Genomic DNA, 22,644 nt, shown 5'->3' on the forward strand with positions numbered 1-22,644 from the left:
GGGGGACTTCCTGCACTTGTTTGTCCCCCATCCCAACCTGGGCCAGGTGGGAAAACTGAGGCTCCCATCGCTGTGGCCAGGGCCCCTCTCACCTAAGCCATTCAGGCCCTCAACTTGTCCCCCACCCCGCAGAGGTGGGCTGGGAAGAGACGTTGGAGTGTGGGGAGAAGGAGCCTGTGTCCGGCAGAGAGAGGGAGGCTCTGAAGGCGCACAGTCAGGAAGGGGAGACGTGTGATCAGGAGAGGAAAGCCCGCCTCACCCGCTCCCGGCACCCCTCCCCTGCCTGTCCCCTAACCTTGCCTGGGTCCGAGCCACCCACCAGGGGCTAGCACCTCCCTGAGGCAGGCTGTGCCAGGACACGGGACCATCTGTGCAGGCGGTATGTTTCTGGGGGCACAGGTAGGCGGTAAGCTTGGGAGGCAGCGGGCAGAAGTGGCCACCCCCAAACCTTAGAGACTCAGTCACATAGGCTCTTTGGAAGTTGCCCCACATCGGCCCTTCCCTCTGTCCCCTGATCCTCAAAGCTGGGGGACACCCGACATTCACATTCTAGCCATGTGACCCTGAATCCTCACTTGACTTTTCTGAGGCATTATGTCCTTGTCTCTAAAAGGGCATGATGATAGTACCTTTCTCATGGGGATGCTGGGAGGGTTAAGTGAGGTGGTCCCTGGAACCTGGCAGGTGGTAAGTGCCCAATAGTGGTTAGTGGGGTTCGTACTCCAAGTCAGGGGTTCTGTTGCATGAGCTTTTGCCCAGGAGACACCGTAGGACACTTCCAGATCTTTCTCTCCCAGGTTCTAATCTGTGCTGTGTTCAGTGGGCCATTTTGAGTTAAGCTCTCAGCTGTGCATCTAGTGAAACGATTTCATTTTGGTTTCTTTGACAGTCCCAAGTCATACGTTTTATAGTATTACACTCAGCAAGAAGCCCTCTCCTTCCTTGCTACGCCTCCTGATGAAATAATTTCGTTTAGTTTCTGTTCACGTGTTGTTGTTGTTGTTGTTGTTGTTGTTTTTATCCATTTGGGGCTGCGGTCGGGGGAGCCTGACAGTTTTCTTTGTCTATTGCTACAGATAGGTCTCATTTACAAATGTTTGTGAGGTGGTTTGGGGTTCTGTGTTCTTCAAAACTCAGGACCAGAGACACCACTGAAATTTCCTGCCTCCAGGACCCAGGGGAGCAAATCAGGAAGGAACCAACGTTACCTGTGGAGAAGGAAGCAAAGAGTCGAACGTTGCCCTGGGCAAAGGTTCGGTAGTAGGACCAGCTGAGGTACAGCACCAGGGGTGTCCAGATGAGGGGGACAGAGTACCTGCAGGAGGATCCTCAGGGTGAGAAAAATACATGCACAGGGGCTCGACAGGGTTCAGCTTCCCCAGAGACGCATCGCTCAACTAGAGGAACGAGTAAATGATACCAAAGCATGTGCGGAAAGCATATGGAGACATAGGGCCAAAGGGACGCTGCTTTGGGGATGGGGAGAAGAAAAGAAGAGAGAGGCTGTAAGTCTATCTCCTTCTGTCTCTGAAGTGAGTTACTGGCAGAAAAGAATTGCATCCCTGTGGCTAGACTCTGTGCCGCTGGATTGACGCCGACCTCTTGTGGCAAAGAAGACAATTGCAGGCAAAATTGTTCCCATGGGCTTTCTAGGCTGGAAAACCCTCCTAAGGGTCTGGAATAGAACAGGGGTGGCTGTTCTATTGAGCCTGGGTGGCTCAGTTGGTTAAGCATCTGACTCAATTTCAGCTCAGGTCATGATCTCACGGTTGTGGGATCAATCGTGGTGTTGGGCTTAGCCTGAAGCCTGCTTGGGATTCTCTCTCCCCCTCGCTATGCCCCTCCTCCACTCATGCTCTCTCTTAAAATAAATACATAAACTTAAAAAAAAAAGAATGAGGTGACATTTAAAGTGGCTTCTGGCTACATGTTAGGTTGCCACTCACTCAATGGATAAACCATGCATAGGAATGGATTGTATCTATGGCATGTTCCACTATCCCCAAGAATTTACACTACAGCTCTGGGCTCTGGAGAGGGACCCAACTGTCCCTTTCCCTTCTGTATCCGACTGGCAGCAGCAGGAGAGAAGGACAGCCCCACCATGGGCCCAGAGCAGGGCTCACCAGGCAGTCTTGGAGAGGGCCTCGATGAGGTCGGAATGGAAGAGGCGGATGGGCCTGGACACTGGCTGGTGGACCCACTCGTCATACTTCTCTCCCAAGTGGCCTACCTGCCACAGCAGGGGCTTCCGCCAGTCTACCAAATCCTGCAAGAGACAAAGTCAAGTGGACTTGATATTCACACCTGTGCACGTTCACTCTCCCATTTTCTGGTACGATATCCCAATCTCCATCCCCCACCTAAGCTCACATGATCTGTACCACCCCTCCACTTCAATGATCCTAGAACTGACCAAGACACTCATCTCAGCCTTCCAGTCACAGAAACGGGATCCAGGACAGGTCCATGACCTAAGCCGGTGCAATGAGCTGTCAGACACCCTTTCTTCCTGCTGGGGTTGCTAAGCTGGCACAGCACGACCCTGGAGTTGCTAGCAGACTTGGTCAACACAGAGGATTGCCAACCTAGGAGCTAGAGACACTGAATCTGGGTCATGACACCCGAGCACCCGGATTCAACCACACCCGAAGACTGAAGTCTCGCTCAGGACTCTTTAGGTCCAGAAGCCTCAGACAACAGGCCTGCTCTCTCAGCTGAAGGTGGGGCAAAAGGTGCAGCATCGATCTGAGGACACAGCTGTGAGGGTCCATGTCTGCATCGTATAGGCATGTTTAGAATCCAGGCCTGCATGTCGATGAATGGGAGGTGACGTGCTGTTGGAATTCTCCAGTGTTAACTTTGGAACTCTGTATCCGATTGGGACAAGAGTGCTGTGGAGGGGCGCCTGGGTGGCGCAGTCGGTTAAGCGTCCGACTTCAGCCAGGTCACGATCTCGCGGTCCGTGAGTTCGAGCCCCGCGTCGGGCTCTGGGCTGATGGCTCAGAGCCTGGAGCCTGTTTCCGATTCTGTGTCTCCCTCTCTCTCTGCCCCTCCCCTGTTCATGCTCTGTCTCTCTCTGTTCCAAAAATAAATAAACGTTGGAAAAAAAAATTAAAAAAAAAAAAAAAAAAAGAGTGCTGTGGAGCCTTTATGGTCAGAAACCCAGTAAACCTCACACAAAGTGAAGGCTGTTGGACACCGTTTTGAAGGTCATGGCTGGCAGCCGACACAGGTCTTTTGTGATAGCACAGCAGTGCTGAAGCCGGAAGTTGTGATGAGATTTTGGTAGGAGAGAGACCCTAAGCTTTCTGTACATCTTTGCTCTTCTCCACTGTAATTTTTATTTCTTTGCACATTTTGAGCATGAACACTTGATGTGACTTTGTAGCAAATGATGCATGACTTGCCTTCCACATCTAGCTTTGGTCCCTCAAACCCATGGCCGGGTCGTGGGCATGGACTTACTTTAGATACGAATGGGAAAAAAAGTCTATGATAGGCATATTAAGTCTGCAATTTTATGAAGTTAGCTAGAGAAAATAAATTATTTGGCCCCTGCAAAAATGAAAACAAAAACAATAAAAAACAAAAAAACCATATTAGTGGGGCACCAGGGTGGCTCACTCGGTTAAGTGTCCGACTTCAGCTCAGGTCATGATCTCGTGGTTTGTGAATTCAAGCCTCACATCGGTATCTGTGCTTATGGCTCAGAGCCTGGAGCCTACTTTGGATTCTGTGTCTCCCTCTCTTTCTGTCCCTCCCCCACTCGTTCTCTCTCTCTCTCTCTCTCTCTCTCTCTCTCTCTCTGTCTCTTTCTCTCTCTCTCTCTCTCAAAAATAAACATGTAAAAATTAAAAAAGAAACTGTAGTAGCAATCTCTCTCTCTCTCTCAAAAATAAACATTTAAAAATTAAAAAAAAAACTGTATAGCAATAAAATAGGCCTTTTCCCTTTTACCATGGGCTTTCTTCTTGATATTGGTCTGGATGATTCATTCATTCACCCATTCAAACTATTATTCATTCAAAAATTTGCTTGATATTTCATATATGTGTATATTTTTATGCAAGCAGCTGGGAAAAAGAGACCATCTTTGCTTTATATAGCTTACTGCTTAATTAGAGTTGACTGTAGAGTCAGGCCTAGGTGCAATTCCTGCCTCCATCACTTACTGTGTGACCTTAGGCAAATTACTTGACTTCTCTGAGCCTCAGTTTTCCCAGCTATGAGATGGAAGTAATGATACCTGCGTAAAGTGTTCAGCAAGCTAAAACACGCCAGGGGACGGGCGCCTGGGTGGCTCAGTCAGTTAAACGTCTGACTTTAGTTCAGGTCATGATCTCACGGTTTGTGGGTTCGAGCCCCACATCAGGCTCTGTGCTGACCGCTTGCTCAGAGCCTGGAGCCTGCTTCGGATTCTCTGTCTCCTTCTCTCTCTGCCCCTCCCCCACTTGGGCTCTGTCTCTCTCTGTATCTCAAGAATAAATAAATGTGAAACTTTCTAAAAAACAACAACAACAAACACACCAGGTGAGATAGTTTAGTGGTGATGCAAGCAGACTGAGATTAGAAGGCAGAATGATTGGTACCAACGCCTGGGTCCAGGGTAGGAGAAAGGCCTTGCAGAAAACCTAGGGTTTGGGTTAGAGCCCACAAAGCATGGAAGACTTGGAAAGAAGAGGGGGAGGGTGCAGGAGATATGGAGTTGAGACTATGACCTATGGAGATCAACTCTATGGAGTTGAGACTGTGGCCTATCTGGTATTTTGACACCAGTCTGCAGGGCAGTAGGAAGAAATCTGTTGATGGTCTTAGATGACAGAACACCCAGTACCAGGCCCAGGAGTTGGTACTTTATCCTCCAGGCCAACTGTCTCCAGGGTGGGGGTGTATGCATCCCCTAGGGGTACTCAAGGCTGGTCCACAGAGGCAGGGAGAAAATTTTAGAGACTCTTTCTGTTTGTGACACATTTATCTCATCTTTAAACCATGTATGGATATTTTCTAATACAAGAGTACATTAGCACATGCAAATAATTTAGAGATAATTAAAATAGACATGTAATGGACAAGGTGCTCTAAATGTTTTACTCATAGGGATGCAAGATCAAAAAAGCCCGGAAGCTGCAGCTCTAGGAAACGCAAAGCCCTTGAAGATTTCTGAGGAGTCCGCATATTGAAGAAGATTAATCTGGGCGCAAATCAGTAAACCACAACCGGTAAAGAACAATGAACTTGTAGTGAGAGACCACTTTCAAAGCCAGCCATGTATCAGCCATGGGCAAGTGCCTTTACCTCTTGGAGGTCCTAGGCTCTGGCATCTGTAAAGCTGGGTGTGCCCTGCCCTTCCACCCACAATAGGAGAGGGGGTCAGATGTGCCCAGTGCATGGTGGGTATCAATAAATCTCCAAAATAAGGGAGTTAGGCAGTGTCAGGAAACTAAGAGTGTGAGAGTGTGTACGTGGAGGAAGAGCACTCGCGCCTGGGACAAGGAGTCAACAGTGATTCAGAGACCTGCTTTCCCTCGTCCCTGGCTGGAACGTCATCTTTGCACAGGCCTCCGTGCCAAAGCTGGTGTGGCTTCAGCAGATCCCAGCCCTGCCAGAGGCGAAACTAGCCCCATTATCACAGCCTTGGAACAGGGTTTAGGGGCCTCAGGGCCAGCAGGGAGTTCACTGGGCATTCTTTTTGTGCCTGTGACCAGGGAGGAAAGGCCCCAAATCTTTGTGGTTCCTGCCATGTGAACTTGGTGATTCCCAGGTGGTGGCTACCTTCCTGCTTCTCAGGCTAGAGGATGACTCAGGTCAGCCTGGAGCCATCCATCCAGCACCAGTCATACCTGGCGATCACCCAAACCTCACCTGGCCCCAGCTCCCTTCCTGGCCCCAGTCCCCAAGTCTCCTTGACTTTCTCCCTTGGTTCTAGCAGCAGATAGATTCATTGGGTACACACTGTCTCATTCCTTCCATTCCTCTGCCTTAGGTCTCTACACAGCACCATCGCCACCAGGAAAAAGAACTGGAGGAACCAGCTAGTGGCCTTTGTTTACACCTTATCTTGCAGCGCCTGCAGAGCCCCACCTCAGAGGAAGCTAAGCCGGGGTCATGGTGAGAGCTTGAGGCTTTGTCCCAATTGCAATAACCTTAGAACTAACATTCACAGGGCATTTGTCATCTGTATATTCATCATGTACCAAGCACGGTTCTAAACATCTTATGTGAATTAAATAATTTGACCCTTGCCATACCCCTAACTAGGTAGCTACTATTATTATTGTTATTTTGCAGATGGGAAACCGAAGGTGGGTAACTTGCCCAAGGTTGCCCAGTTACATCTTTTTGATGAGTTGGCTCCTTTATCATTGGGAAATGGCCATTTTGGTCCCTGGTAATATCCTTTATCCAAAGGCCACTTTGTCTGATTTTGATAGAGTCACACTGGGCTTTTTTATGCTTGGTGTTTGTACGGTCTATCTTTTCCTACCCTTTTACTTTCCTCTTGCATTTGTCTTTACATTTAAAGAGCATCTCTTGCAGACAGCATATAGTTGGGTCTTGCTTTTTTATCTAGTCAGACAATCTCTGCCTCTTAATTGGAGTGTTTGGTCTATTTACATTTAATGCTGGGTAGGTCTACTACCTTCTTTACTACCTTGTTTTCTATTTGTCTCCTCCACTTTTCTTTCTTGTCTTGTTTGCATTAATCAAGTATTTAAAAATATGCTATATTATAATCTCTATTGGCTTTTTAGCTATGTTTTTGTATTTTTCCTCCAGCTACACTCTAAGGATGATAATATGCATATTTAACCTATCACCATCTATCTTTTTAAAAAAAAATTTTTTTTAATGTGTTTATTTATTTTTGAGACAGAGAGAGACCAAGCATGAGCAGGGGAGGGGTAGAAAGAAGGGGAGACACAGAATCTGAAGCGGGCTCCAGGCTCTGAGCTGTCAGCACAGAGCCCGACGCGGGGCTCAAACTCACGGAGTGTGAGATCATGACCTGAGCTGAAGTCGGACACTCAACCGACTGAACCACCCAGGTGCCCCTATCACCATCACGAACCCCCGGGATTTTATATGTTCCATTTTTGCATGTTACACACAACACTCTATGCCTGTACACTTAGTTCAGACTTAGCTACCTTAGACAATGAACGTTTCTAGCGATATATAACACAAGGGTATGGCCACGCAGGCCTCTCTCTCAGCCTAGCAGTGGTTTGGGCAAATTTTTGCCTGTTGATCCATTTTGCCCTTATTTCATAAAGTGAGTAGAAAACAGCATAGGATTTATAAGCTTAATTCAGTTGAGACACAGGAAGAATGTCTAGGTGAGCAGCAAGCTGGGAATCTAGCCTGAATCTTATACCCAATTGCAAAGGGAACAGAACAAAAGGACAGAGCAGGTGTGGAGAGCTGGTTGTTTACAGGTGGGGTAGATAGGGCCAGCTCCCTCAGCACCCCCCACCCCCCAACATGGGCGTCTCTTGTTTGATGTCCTGTGGCCCACCTGGTCTTTGGACATGACTTTGGTTCCTTCCTGGGTAGGCCAGTGGGCACTGGCCATGTACGAATGGAAGACTTGCTATCTAGAGTTGGTCACAAGGCTGCCTCCGACCTGATCACTGGCCTTGGAGGACCTCAAACCTGACTCCATGTCTAGCCCACAGAACATTTCTGTGAGGGAGCCCTCCTTGGTGCCAGGGAGGGCCATGTCACTCTGGGGGCTGAGGCACTGCCCTGAAAGAATCCCAGGGAGGCTCATTTTCCCCTCTGCAAACATCCCCCTCAGTCCTCAATAGCCAACACCTATATTTCCACTACTGGAGCATTAGCCACTATTCCAGGGGAAGTAAAGCGAGCCTTCCACGCAAGTATAGAAATCCAGGCCCACTGCCCTCCTCCCCATTTTATGGGTAAGGGCATTGTGGCCCAGAGGGTACAAGTGACTCTTGAGATGGGACTGGTTGGTCCTGGGGCAGGGGTGACCCCGCCACCCCCCCTTCCCTCCACACAATCTCCTAGGAGCTGGGACATTCACCATATGCTCAACCTTCAGTTAGATATACATGCACTGACAGGGTGTCTTTTCTCAATTCTCTTCCAGCCCCAATCCCTGCCCGAGAAAGTGTCAGCTGGATGCTAATGCGTCCAACACTTCTCACTTACTGGCTCATTTCCAACACGGCAGCTGGCTGGGAACTGGTCTTGAGAAGGGAGGATGGTAGAGAGGAGAGCTCAGAATCCAGGGAGATGGGAAGGGTCTCAAAGTAAATTTCACTTCCTCTTCTCCCAGGCTGAGGACGCTTAATCCTCCCATACAAATGGCTCTCTTCCTTCCCCTTCCAAGCTGGCCCCAGGTCCTGGCCCCTCCCCACCTCTATGTCCTGGGGCTCTGCGAAACAAGGAACTACAAGGAAAAAGATCTGCAGCCTTTGTCTGGTCCTGAGTGGGGAAAGGAGGGGGGAACAGATCACTGACCACACTTCCAGTTCCCAGGCATCTGGGGGTTTCCATAGCATCCTTCTCGATAACAAATCCTCCTTTTTCAAATGCGGAACCTGATGCTCAGAGACAGCAAGTCATTCACTCAGGGGTGCCCAGCTAAAACTGACGGCATGGGTGAGGGTGAGGATGTATCCAGAAACTGTTTGTTGGGGAGGGGGGTGGTCATTTAATGAACTCAAAAATCCTGAGCTACAGGCTGGGCCCCGGAAAACACATGTAAATCGGGATAAATTTGGCCCAGAGTCCTACGCCCCTCCCCCACCCGGCTCTGCCCTTGACCCAAGGGTGGGGGAGGGCTCTCCCGGGCTATGTCTGGAATGCAGCTGCAGCAAGGCCTGCAGGGGGAAAGGGCAGCCTGCTGCCCAGAGGGAGCCTGGAAGGGTTTGCATGCTGCCAGGGTTGGAAGGGAGGCTTCTCTGCTCCCCAGGTCCCCCTCCCCCGAGGCAGCACAGGGGTCTGCTGGCACAGAACTCTTCTGAGGGCCAGCCCCAGCTCAGGAGCGGCGAACTGGGAATCTGCTCTTCCCCGGACAGGGCACATGTGGGGAAAGGGGACGGCAGCTCTGTGCCAGCAGCTCCTCCCACCTCTGCAGCCATAACCTAAGGCAATTGTTTAAAGAAATGTCCACCCAAACCGCAGAGCTGCTGAGCTCATAGCTCCAGGGATGGCTTCTGAGCCAGAAAGGTGGGAGATGGGCTTCTAACCAGCAGTGGCCAGTGGGGAGGAGAGTGAGGGCTAGAAGCTCTACAAGAATCCTGGCCACTGTTCCTTTATCCTTGTCACAGGTCCCCTGGGCTCAGACTTCAAGTCCGTTATCCTACATAAGTTGCGATTTTGAGAACTGGAGCTGACATGGTCCCATTTTACAGGTGTGGAGACTGAGGTCAGATGCTCAGTGGTATATGCTGCAGGGGGGACGTGCGCCCAAGCCAGCACATCTCCAGAACCCGAGGTCTCAGAGGGCCAGGAGGCCTCCTATCAGCTAGCTAGGCGCCGCCGTGACTGTGAATTTGTCAGCACAGAGGCTTTGAGGGTCCCACAGAAGGCCTTACGGGGTGCCTGAAGGCCTGTCCTGTACAGTCTAACTGGGGGTTCCCAGCTGGACAAGCTCAAACCCACAAAGGCAGTTCTGGACCACCCACCTCCACCCTATACCCCGGGGGAAGTGGTGGCCTTCCCCCATGAGGGTTCAGAGATGAGAGTGGTTGGGGAGCAGGAGGTGAGGGCCAGACCCCAAGGAGAGAGGTTTGGCCATGTCATACAGAAAACCAATGGGAACTCAATCCTCAAGGCTGAAGAACCCAGAGGGGACCTGCCGGCCCCACCCCCACCCCCATCCCAAAGCGAGGTGGGCTCTTCTTTTACCCTTTCTATACCCTTTCCTACACTCTGGGCAGCCTGGCTTTCTTGACACCTACCCTGGGGAGGGTCAAGGTGAGACAGGAGGCCCAAGGAGACCCAAGGTGACCAGGGGACAGAATGCTGGGCGGTGAGCCAGGCCTGCACCCACAGTGTTGAGGTTGACCCTTCCCCAGATGTGGGCTGGCCAAGGGGCCCTTGTCTGGATCCAGGGGCTATTCTCCCCAGTTCTCAGTGACACATCCGGGTGTGCTGAAAAGCTAAACCCATGCAGCCAACGTCAACATCTTTGTAGGCGCAGGGGAACCCCGGAGAAGCCCCTGATGCCGAGGGTCACGTGTGTGGGGACGTGTGTATAGACCTAGGGTTAGAGAGCTTCCCAGTGCTTATTGATTCGTGACACACCTGGATGGATGGTTCTACCTGTTTCTTAGGGGAAGAGAGTGGGCCTCACCCCCTGGTAGCCTGTGGAGCTAGAGCACTTCTGGCTTGGCTCAAGGCAAGATGGGAAGGAAGACTATACCTCAGCCTCCGCCCTCCCTTCTGCCTCCCCCCCCCCCCCCCCCCAGTACAGGCCTCAGGGTCTTATTCTTGGCCAGCTGTCAGGGTGGAAGGGGCCCAGGACACATGGAAGGAACAGGTCAGGGGAGGGGGCTCAACAGCCCTATGGTTACAGGCAGGGCCACTGAGCCAACCAGCAGAGTCACTTGGGACAGGAGCCCTCAGCTCTTCCTCATTAGTAAAACCAGGATCATTTTTTTTTTTTAAGTTTATTTGTTTTGAAAGAGAGAGGAAAAAAGACAGAGAGAGAGAGAGAGACAGCATGAGTAGGGGAGGGACAGTCAGAAAGACAGAATCCCAAGCAGGCTCTAGTCAGCACAGAGCCCAACACAGGGCTCGAACCCACGAACCATGAGATCATGACCTGAGCTGAAATCAAGAGCCAGAGCTTACCTGACTGAGCTACCCAGGTGCTCCAAAGCAGGATTATTCTAATCCTTATCTTGTCCTGGTGTTCAAATGATTGGATCAGACAATAGACAATGTATATAAAGTGCTCAGCCCGGCATCTGGCACTTGGTAAGAGCTCAATGAAAGAAGCGTTAATTCAGGGCTAACCCCGCTTCCCCAGGGGGATCTGGGGCTGGGAACTTTTGCAAACGCCTCGAATCCCTCCAGTTCTGATTCCTGGGAGGCTGGCCCCCAAAGTGGGGAGGGTGGAGGAGGCTGGGGGTGCAGAGAGACTGAAATGGACACAGTCGAGCGGTGAAAAGAGGCAGTGGAACAAATAGGACAGGTGCATCTAGAAGCCAGGAGCAGTGGGTGGCTCCGGCCACCTACACGGAGACAAGCTCCAGGCTGGCTGGGTTCCAGAACACGGGGAGAGACATGCAGGGGCTAGTGTAGGATGAGGAGCTACAGTGTGGTTTCTCATCCCACAAGGAAGCTGGGCATGACTGAGTGATCCAGTAAACGATTTAGAAATTGTTCCAGTAAAATCCCATGCAGAGCCTGAAAGTCAGCCGATATTGTACCTGTAAGCAGGGCGAGGCACCCTGGGCTTGCTTCCTGGCCCTTTCAGAACCTTCTGCCCTTTGCCCAGGTACCCCCACCTCAGTTTCCCCTCACTCTTTCCAGAACAGCTCACTCTGTCCTCCACCTTCCAGGCCGTTCCTTATCAGCCCCCCAGAGGGCCTCCCTTGAACACAAAACACGAAGGGTTAACTTTGGCAAGTCCTGCCCTAAGAGTGGTGTCCAAGTCCCCGCCAGGCCCAGGACCCCGGCTGAGTCAAAGCTACTGCCCTGTTGGCCTCTCTCCTCAGCTCCTCAAGGTCCAGACCCAACAGACGCCCCCAAGCCCCTGGCCTGGGGCAGAAACAGGTGTAGGGTCTAAATCAGACCAGGGGCTTAAGGGCTCGCCCAGCCTCTCCACTCCCACAAAGGGACTGGGATTGAACCTGTGGTAGACGAATGCAAAAATAAGGAAAAGCGGGGCACCGGGTTCAGTCAGATGAGCGTCCGACTCCTGATGTCAGCTCAGGTCATGATCTGACCTGGTTCGTGAGATTAAGCCCCGTGTGGGGCTCTGCAGTGACAACGCTGAGCCTGCTTGGGATTCTCTCTCTCCCTCTCTCTCTCTCTCTGCCCCTCCTCAGCTCACGTTCTCTTTTTCTTTCTCTCTCTCTCCAAATAAATAAATAAACTTAAAAAAAAAAATAAGAAAAAGCAAGCCAGGCACTGTTCACTCTCCCTGGGAAGCCCAGCTCTCCAGGCTGACCCCCACTGCTCCCAGTGGGGCTGGGGGCCCCTTCCCAGGGCAGGTCTCCAAGCCCTCTCTCAGCCGGAGACACAGGAGGAGGGGGGAGGAGGAAGAGAGAAAGTGTGTGGAAGAATGACAGAGGGGCAGGGAAGGTGAGTCAGGCTGGGCTGCCAGGAGCCAGGAGCAGGCCCTGGGAGGGGAGGAGGAGGGAGGCCTCTCTTCCACTCTGGTGGGGAGCGGGGCTGGTGGGGAGCGGGGCACCGGGCACATGGAGGAACAGGACTTGATTTCCCCTCCCCCTGCCACATACAGTGACACGGCTGGAGTCAGCCTTGAACCTGCAGCCTGGGGAGACTGAGAGGACCCTGCCCCAGGGCGGGGCTGGCAACACAAGATCCCCTTGTCTCCTGGGGTGCCGGGGTGGCCCAGTCTGTTAAGCGTCAGACTTTGCCTTGGGTTGTGTGTTCATGGTTCGGTTCGTGAGTTTGAGCCTGCGTTGGGCTCTGTGCTGACAGTGTGGAGCCTGCTTGGTGGGGCGGGGGACTCTTCCTCTCTCTGCCCATCCCCGGCTCTCGCTCGCGTGCTCTCTCTTCAAATAAATAAATAAACTTAAAAAAAAAAAAAAAAAAGAATCCCCTTGTCCCCAGCCAGCCTCCCTTGGCAGTCCCCTCCCTTCCAGGATCATTCTCTCTGATTCTCCCTTGCCACGGTGCCACAAGGCTGCCCACGTCCATCCAGTCCTGGTCGGCTCTCTCTTTATTGCCTTTCCTACACTCAACCCTCCAGGCCAAGCTCACGGCCCCGAGCATCCCTCTTCGCTGCTCCTTTCCAGACCACCCAGCCGCTGAGCCCTGAGCTGGACACCCGCAGCTCACTCTCTGGGCCTGCCCTCATCCCCACACCCTCCCCCCCCTTCAGCTGCTCCTGTTTTTCCAGGATGAGGCCCTGATGCCACAGCTTCTGGGGTCCCTGTCCCATTCAAGCTGGCTGTCTCCCCATCCGTCCTACCCATGTGTAGAACAAGTCCAAGCCCCCAAAACTTCCAGAGAAGACACCCAAGGGGCGTCTTTGCCATGGGCTGAGGGGCTCCCCCAGAGGCAGTGGCAGTTCCCATGTGACAGCTGCTGTCTCCGGGTTCCCGGGGTCCTTCCTGAAAGGGGCCCAAGAAACAAGCAGCTTTGTGGATCCTCCCCACCTCTGGCCACCTATGTTCTCTGGGTGTGCTTCTCACATCTCCCCAAGTTGTAATAACTGTTGGCCGGGATGCTCTGTCCTCCCCAGCAGGTTGTGTGCTCCTTGGGGGCGGGGGCCTGTCCTGTTGCCTCCTGACCCTGGTGTCCAGCACAGGTAGGGGACATTCATGGATGTGCACGGTGGTGTCTATTCCAGGCTTGGGACAGTTCCACAACCCAGGTTGGAGGGAAATGGCGCTCAAGTCTGGTTCCCCCCAGATCTCCCAGGTGATACAGCTTCTACCCCTGTTCCACTGAACGAACTCACTTCCACTGTGACCCGTCAGCTCATCCAGGATTCCTCAAACCAGCATGTGTGACCCGCTTCATCACAGCAGGAGAGGTCAGGTGCCACAGATGGATGTTGTAAATGGTGCCAGCTGTCTCCCCCGGGGCCTCAAGGCTCCCCCCTCCCCCCACCCCTCCCCTGTATGGGCCGGTGACCCCTGAGAGTGATTATTAGCGCCTGGGGACAGCTTTGCCCTGCAGGCCTGTCAAGCTGGGTTTGTCTGGACCTTCAGAACTTGTCATTGTGTTCTTCTCAGCCCCAGGCTCTGTGGGAGACCACCCTCTGGGGTGTTTGGTCGGAAGAAGCCCCGTGTGCGCAGTTTCCCCACACCCACCACTTCGGCTCTGGTTTGCTTTCGTGCTATGAATGTCTGCTTCCCCATCTCAACCCTCCTGGGAGGATGTCACAAACACGCACAGCCTCTGGCTCCACACACTCCCGCCTTGGCCCCAGGAGCCCCCGATCATCTCCCAGCCCTGCCCTCTGCCAGCTACCTTGTCCCAGTCCACCACTTTGAACTTTGGCTCCATCAAAGGGTCTGTCTTCTGAGTGTTCACAGAGGCCACAGTCCCATTCTCCACGGAGCCCTGGGGAGAGAAGATACAGGTGGTTATCTATGGTGCTGGGGTGGGAGTGGGGGGAAGGGAGCAGGGAGCCAGCCCAAGGCGAGGCAGCCCACAGTGACGAGAGCCTCTTGCTGGGGCAGGGTGGGCGGAAATCAAGGACACTGAGTGCATCTGAAAATAGGTAGACGCTACTTGTGTCGTTCTCTGCAATTTTCTCCTCCTTTTAAAAAATAATTTCTGTAAGAACAAGAGGCAGAAAGGTATGGGAGAGAAAAAAAGCTGGCAGAGAGGTTGTAGGAAGTTAGAGCCATCAGTGGGTATGCTGTGGGCAAGGGAGTCCCCGCCAGCCTCTCTCTCTCTCTAGGTCCCTGGCAGGTGTCAGGCAGAGGGAGGCACAGGGTGGCACCCTGGGCACCTGGTAGGCTCACTGTGCCGTTCCAGTGACCACCGCACCTCCCTCCCTTCCCAGGAATTGCAGAGCCCGTGGGTCACAGGCTGGGGCAGCTAGGTCCATATGCCCATAAGAAATGCAGCCCAGAGAAGAAGACGGTCCCTCTAGGAGCTCCCATGTGTGGGTCAGCAGCTGTACATGGGGCAGAACTGGCAGAGAGGTGCCCAGATGGGCTCAAGGTGAAATCGAAGTCGCAGAGAAGCCAAGTCAGAAGGAAATGGAATTGTGGAATGTACCAGGAAAGTCACATGGCTGCAGCTGGCCCTGACGTCATGGGGTGGTGGTGAGGAGGCTGGGGAGGGCAGGAGAGAGGTGGGGAGAGCAATGCCACTGGGAGGCCTGCCCTCAGATGCCCCGTGACTAAAGCATACTGTGGTGCTGGTGACCGTGGTGGGGACCCCGGAAGCAGGGTACTTGGCAAGGACTGAGGAGCTGAAGCAGCCCTCTGGGGTTTCTATTGGCACAGTTCTTACGTTTTTGCTTCCAAACGAACCAAGAGAAACTGGGGGTGACAGCGAAGCTGGCATTCTCTGGGGAAACCCATATCAACCCAAGTAAAAGTAGACTTCTGTGGTCCTGTCTTGCGGTGGATATGTCAGTGTTTTTAGTCTGGGTCACCGTACTGATACCTGAATTCTTTTCTTTTCTCTTTTCTTTTCTTTTCTCTTTTCTCTTTTCTCTTTTCTTTTCTCTTTATTTCTCCCTTCCTTTCTTTGCTTTCCTTCCTTCCTTCAATGTTTTTAAAGTTTATTTATTTATTTATTTAGAGAGAGCACACGCAGTGGTGGGGCAGAGAGAGAGGGAGAGAGAGAGAATCCCAAGCAGGCTCTGCACGGTCAGCACAGAGCCGGATGCGGGGCTTGAACTCATGAACTGTGACACCATGACCTGAGCCAAAATCAGGAGTCAGATGCCTAACCGACTGAGCCACCCAGGCACCCCTTGAATTCTTAGAAAAGGATCTTGGGGCACCTGGGTGGTTCAGTTGGTTGAGCGTCTGACTTCGGCTCAGGTCATGATCTCATGGTTTGTGAGTTTGAGCCCCCCATTGGGCTCTGTGCTGAGTGTGCAGAGCCTGCTTCATATCCTCTGTCTCCCTCTCTCCCTGCCCCTCCCCCACTTGCTCTCTCTTAAAAATAAACATTAAAAAATTATAAAAAAGGATCTCAAATGACCTCTTAAGGTCAAGGAAGAGTGGATTTCATAGCATATTGTACAATGAAATTCCCTAAATATCCAATACAAATGTCACATAATAAACTCATCCCTTCTAGTTCTGTTCTACCCTCAAAATACCCTGGAGCACCCCCAGTCACCGAGCTATTGATTCTCCCTTCCTCCTGATAGTTATTTTCTCCGGGGCACCCCAAATCCTTTCTTAAAATTTTTTTTTAACATTTACTTATTTTTGAGACAGAGAGAGACAGAGTATGAACAGGGGAGGGGCAGAGAGAGAGGGAGACACAGAATCGGAAGCAGGCTCCAGGCTCTGAGCCATCAGCCCAGAGCCTGATGCGGGGCTCGAACTCACGGACCGCAAGATTGTGACCTGAGCTGAAGTTGGACGCTCAACCGACTGAGCCACCCAGGCACCCCCCAAATCCTTTCTTAAATTGTGTAATCTGACCCTTCTCTGCAGCCCCACGTCCACTCACTGCAACCCCATCGGTCCCTCTCAATAAAACAAAATGCTGGTCTTGGGGACCTGCCCGCCCATCCCAAACAGGGAAGGAGTCAGCACACGTATTATCATTTAATGTTTCTGTGCTACGCTTTTCACACATCCCTGAATGGCAGACACAAACCGGGAGCAGAAGAAAGGGCCATCCCCCTCACGGCCCTGGGCCGCTTCCAACCCGTGTTTCTGCTCACTCAAGTCTGGACTGTTTCCTGAGATTTCCAGTCCTTGGAAAAGTCTTCTTTCTGCCCAACTGGCTCCCTCCAATTTTCCAGGAGTCGCTCCTGGTTCCTTCCCTCTAGGACTGTGCACCTTTATCCTTTTCACCTGCGAGGCTCACACCTATTTGAGGCTATGTAACACCCTAGCCCTCTGTCATCTGCTTTTCCTCAAGACCCTCTTAGCACATAACAGAGTCTCTCAGCGTAAGGATTGGCCGGCTGTTCCTCATCTAAGGCAGATGTGATGGGGCCAGCACAGAACCCAGCAGCGTTCACGCCTCCCTGGTGTGGAACATGAGGGGGACTGAGCTCCCGCCGGCCCTTGGGGGCTGCCATCTGACACACACACGTTCACTTAGCTTCCACCACCCTCCCCCCCCCCCCCTTGAAGCCTTTCGTATGGACGTCTGCTGCTGGCATCGTGTGGAGAGCTGGTGTGGCCCGGGAGGTGGTTTGGACCGGCACACCTGTTCACTGGAGGGCCCCAAAAGATATGTGATGAGGGCTGGGATGCCCAGAAGAGCAATGAAGGAGAGACCAGCAGGCAGCAGAACACAGAGAAAGCCTGAAAAGGAGACCGGCAAGGGGGAGTTTGCAGGGACCGGAAGCCCTGGCTCCTCATCAGCTTCCTCTTCGGGGCTGATGGTCTCAGCGCGGCACCACCGTGGCCCCTGCCTCTTCCCTCACATCTTTCCTCCCGCGCGGCTCTCATCCACAGCCACCGTTTTCATGCATTCATCCAGCCACACACGTCTGAGCACCCATGATGTGCCTCAGCATCAGCCCAGAAGACTCCCCATCTCTATCTCTCTGACCCTGGCCCCACTCCTTGCCTCCGGAGCATGTTCCCAACTACCCACATTATGGTCTAACCCAAAGCCCTGCTGTCCCCTGTCCCCTCTGACACCACTTCCTAAAAGCGAACACAGTATCACCCCCTGTAAATCGGCTTATGGTTGACTTCCCTATATTTAAAATCTTTCCCCTGTATTTCCAAACTGCTCTGCTGTCACGCCCTTGGATTTAACTCTAATTTTCCCCTCTAGCCAGCATTTTCCTTCTCGAATGTCATCCTTCCAGGATGATGACAAAGGTGAATATTCACAAATGCTTCCTCTGTGCCCAGTCCTTTAATCTTCAAAACGACTGTATGAACAACTGTATCATCTCTTCATTTGCCAACTTTTTCTTATTTTTGTAAATATTTATTATTGAGAGAGAGAGAGAGAGAGAGCGCGCAGAGAGAAAGGGAGACAATTCCAAGCAGGCTCCACGTTGTCAGTGCAGAACCCCACGCGGGACTCAACTCCCACACACCATTAGGTCACGACCTGAACCGAAATCAAGTCAGACGCTCAACAGACTGAGTCACTCAGGCGCCTCTCATCTGTCAATTAAAAAAAAAAAAAATCATACTGTCCATGTGTCCCTCCTGCCTCAGTTGGCACTTATAATTTCCTGCCTCTTGCTTGGGCAACGTACGTTTGGGCAATTATATCATTTGTGCAATGGATCCCAATAGGGCAGGATACATTTCCTCTTTCTTACGGTGCCTAGGATGGGCTCCTGGAAATATTAGGTGCTCCACTCATTATTTCTTGAATGGACCACGTTTCAATGTTCTTTGCGAAGCGGCCAGGGTTCCCTGAGGGTCAGGCAGAAGGGGGGGCGTGGCCGCCGGGGGCGTGGCTGCCGGGGGCGTGGCTGCTGGGTATAAAGTCCTGAGGCTCCACCGGGCTACTGCTTCCTGAGAATGTAAAATGAACCTTCTTAGATGAGACAAGTGGCCCGGGACACTGAGCACACCTTCTTAAGATGCCACTCTGGATAGGGCAGTGCCCAGATACAAGGGTCAAAATTACAATAATCCGAGCCATATATTCTTGGCGCTCTTTGGCCAAGTACACGTGTTAAGCAGAATTAAAAGTGAGTCAGACTTACACAGGAGTGCTAGCATTTTATTTTGCCAAATAAAAATATTTTTTAGGGGTACCTGGGTGGTTCAGTCTGTTAAGCATCCGACTTTAGCTCAGGGCATTATCTCGGAGTTCGTGAGTTCAAGCCCAGCATTGGGCTCTGTGCTGTCAGTGCAGAGCCTGCTTTGGATCCTCTGTCCCCTGTCTCTCTGCCCCTACCCCACTCTCTCTCTTTCTCTCTCTCTGTCTTAAAAATAAACATTAAAAAAATTTTTTTAACTACCATCAGCAGCATTTCATAAATGAACGAAAATTTCAACACCAAATAGGTAGGAAACACATACTTTCAGAATGAAAGACAGTTCTTCCTAAGGAAGGACATTCGGCAACTTGACATTTACTTTTTTTTAAAGGGACCTGTTTATAAATATTTATTAATGCAGAAAAATTACAACCTAAAATTTTGTTTTGTGAGAACTAATTGTGCATCATTATTTTCTTGATTCAAACTGGCCTGTGCGGGGCTCTCTCATCTACATGTGACAGGAAGTACAGTCAATGTCTACACGTTCCACTTCCAAGGGTTTCTTAAAAATCAGTAAAAACCCAGTTTCACAGACAGGTGTGTGGGCTTCCAATGGAAACAGAACTTTTACTTTTTTTTTTTTTTTTCATTCAACTGGAAAAATCCTAGATGAAAATAGGGAAGTGGGAGAGAGCCACGCCCATGGCATGGCCAGCACGCAGCGGCTGGGGATTCCCTCGAGGGGCGCCTGGGTGGCTCAGTCAGTTGAGTGCCCAGCTCTTGATTTCGGCTCAGGTCATGATCCCAGGGTCATGGGAATAGGGCTCCATGCTGAACTTAGAGCCTGCTTAAGATTCTCATTCATTCTAATTCCCTCTCTCTCTCTCCCCCTCTCCTCTTTGCCTCTCTCCCTGGTTTACATTCCCTCTCTAAAGTAAATAAAAAAAAAAAAAGATGGGTCCCTTGAACCCCGGATCAGGCCAGTGAAGGCTGGCACGGGGGGGGGGGGTGGTGTGCTGCCCATGGAGGAGGAGGGCAAGAGGGAGGGAGGAAAGGGAGCAGGCACCCTTCTTCCTTTCCACCTCCTCCCTCCTTCTGGGACCCCAGCTTCCTCTCCACTGGAGAGTCCTGGAGCCGCCAGGTAGCAATGTCATGGGTGACACGCTCTCGGCAAATAAGCTCCAGACTGACCACGCATAAGCCAGGTGCTCTCTGGGTGGCCTCCTCAGGACCACACCCCTCCCTGGCAGACGCCCAGGTTATTAATCACAAGACTGTACACACCTCTGGTCCGGGAGGAGACTTCAAGGGGAGTCAGCACGCTGGTAGCACCAGGAGCAGATACACTTGGGGAGCAGGAAGTGTCCTCTAGCGTGTCTTTCGTTGACTATTTTTCTCGAGTCCAGCTGTGAGGCTTCCAAGGCCTCAGCGCCTTTACCCCCACAAACAGGACAAAGACCCTCCCGAAGAAGGGCTTCCACCCCCGCTCTGGAGGCTGCTCCCATCTGACCCTGGGCGCGGGGGTTCCAGGAACGGGTCCTCCTGGGAGCCGCTGCCCCGCACGCACTGGTCTGGGCCACATTTTCCAGCCTTCCGTGCCCCGGTGTTTATTTTATAGTTGAGCCGGGCTCACCCTTGAATTCCACAGGCAAACACCATCCATGAATCAGAAGTGTGTAAAGGTCGTTCCTGGGAACTAGGGTACAAGCTCAAGCGTTAAAAAATATTTTTTTAAAAAAGTTTCTTGGAAACTTCCACAATGCATTATTTAAAAGACTCTCCCGCTCCTGGAAGCAAGCCAGAGAGATCTTTAAAAACCGAAATGCGTCAGAGAGGGAAGAGCACGTGCGTTCTTTTCCAGTATTTGGAATACCGTTCTGCCTTTGGGCTGAACAAGTTTCAGTGTTTCGGTAAAGGAGGGGAGAGCTAGGTAGTCAGGCTCTCAGTGGCTTTTGTAAGAGTGGTCGGCGCAAGTGCGAATGAGTGTAGTTTGAGTGTAGTTTGACAGGGGGTGTGCGGCCCATCTGTGGAAGGCGATAGCTTCCTCAGAGGGCCCGCCTGGAGGACACGGGTGGCTGTGGGGCAGCAAGAATGGGGTGGAACACCCACCTCCTCGTCCTGGCATCCTTCCCCCCCCCCCCCCGTGAAGGGGGCAGGAGACACGGCTAGAGGCACTTTAATGGCCAGGTCCGAGGCTGTTTGAGAAGAGCCTGATGGCCGGAGCAGGGTGGTGCTCCCGCGGTGGTGAAAGCATCTCGCTCTCCTGCATTTCCCCGTGACGGTCTCCCGAGCTAGAACGTGAGCTCCATGAGGGCAGAGGTTCGCTGTCTCGCTCACCGCTAGGTCCCCAGATGATGGCACAGGGTCAGTATTCGTGCTTGTGGGATGACACATTAATGCGTACGTGGTGGCCTGTTGAGGCTCTAGGGGCCCAGGCCTGGAGAGGCCACGGAAGTGTGGGCGGGGCAGGTGGAAAGAGAGCTCCCCGATGCCTTCCAAACCCTGTGTGTACTTAGAAAGAGAAGGTCAACGTGCTCAAGGATGGCCGATGTGATGGGCCAAGGAGACCCAGTAGGCAGGCCCCGCCCATTCTGAGGTGAGAAACTCTGAACGTATTGGGAAATATGGCGGCGGCGGCAGGAGGGCGTTTCCATCTCCTCAGATCCTCCAGCCCCTGTTCAGAGCTGCAAGGAGAGAAGCCGGTGCGACAGCAGTGCCAGCCCTAGCTTCTCCCAGGGCAATGCCAGTTCCTGGCTAATCAAGAGGCTTTATATCCAAGCCGCGGCTCTCCTCTCATGGAGAGTCCTGTGGACACAACTGCCCCTCCTGGGTTCTATCCTCCTCTGTCCTCTCTCACACTGAGTTCAGCAATCTCAGACCCCCACTCAGAGAGGACCCAGGAGTCACTCCTGTCGGCTCCCTAAGGTTCCAGCCAGTGCCCGCGACACCCGTCTCTCAGGGAGGTAGTCCTGGGGGGCAGCCTGGGGCCGGGGGAACAATCTGGGGCCAGCCTCTAGTTCTAGAGGCTGCAGATTCACCTCTAGACTAAGGGGCATGGTTCTAGACCAGGCTCCATTGCCAACTTGCTATGTGACCTGAGGATCCTTCTCTAGCAACGAGAAACCGCTTAGGCCTGACAGGGCATCCCGAGTTCCTGCCCTGCCCTTAGAGGTTGGGCCGGTGACACCAATGAGTGAAGTGGGCAAAGTGTGGTTCGTAATATAGACTCATTTTGTTTGCATAAAAACACGTGGGAATATTCTTCACCCCCACAGGGAAAAACGCTCACTCTCATTTTTAAAACATGAGGTGCCGAGACACAACCAAACAAAAAACAAAACCGTGAGGCACCTTTTTGCTAGAGATGAAAGAAACATGGGAAATGCGCAGCAGGAGCAGAAACCAAGGGTCATGGTCACTTGGTCTTGAATGGAGTGGACCTCAGGAAGCCTGAGGGGGTGTGCCCCACCGAAGGGGGAGCAGACCTGACTCAGGTCCAGGTCAGGTGAGGAAGGAGCTGAGCGTTGCAGACCTCCCCATTTCTAAGAAAAGCTGGAAAACTAGATATTTGTGTGAAATTTCCAGATTTTAAGATTTGTTTTGCATTTAAAACCAACAGACAAAGGATGTGGGCTAAACCGACCTGAGTGCAAACGCAGCCCCTGGTCTGCCGGGTTGAAGTGCTGGGCGAGCTGCGGCCCTCCGCCTCATGGTACAGCCACAGAGAAGGATGCGCGTGGACAGCCAAGAGCAGGGGTTTTGTTCTCCCGTGCAAGGCCCAGAACACGGACTCTGCACCCGCGTGGGGCAGGCCTACAGCCAGCTGTATCAAGGCCCTGAATGGATTGGGTGCCAGAGCCCAGCAAGGTTCACTGCAGGGTGACCGTCGGCCTCCTCCCTGCCTCCAGTCTAGCAGGGAGGACTGACTCCAAGAGGAAGCCAATTACTGGTTCTCTTTCCCCATGTGTGGCTGGAAAGGAGACAAAATCTGTGACGGTGTGAAGGAATCACAGCGGGGCACCAACGGTGTGACCTACGGGGCCTCATTTCCCAGTACAGAGGTCTGGTACGGGTTGAACTCTGCCCCCTCCCAATTCATATATTGGAGGGCTAACCCCCAGTATTTCAAA

The 22,644-nt window shown here is 52.3% G+C and overlaps 1 protein-coding gene across 1 annotated transcript in view; it reads right to left on the minus strand.

The window, feature by feature from the left end:
- FA2H (fatty acid 2-hydroxylase) overlaps positions 1-22,644 on the minus strand; it is a 57,191-nt gene that overhangs the window by 12,929 nt on the left and 21,618 nt on the right. Inside the window, exons 2-4 of the mRNA XM_045443540.1 lie at positions 14,152-14,244; positions 2,127-2,269; positions 1,209-1,315 (exon numbers count right to left, since the gene is read on the minus strand). Coding sequence (XP_045299496.1) covers positions 1,209-1,315; positions 2,127-2,269; positions 14,152-14,244 — 343 coding nt within the window. The remainder of the gene's footprint in view (positions 1-1,208; positions 1,316-2,126; positions 2,270-14,151; positions 14,245-22,644) is intronic.

The sequence above is a fragment of the Leopardus geoffroyi genome, chromosome E2 (assembly GCF_018350155.1).
Source record: "Leopardus geoffroyi isolate Oge1 chromosome E2, O.geoffroyi_Oge1_pat1.0, whole genome shotgun sequence".
In the NCBI taxonomy this organism is placed as follows: Eukaryota; Metazoa; Chordata; class Mammalia; order Carnivora; family Felidae; genus Leopardus; species Leopardus geoffroyi.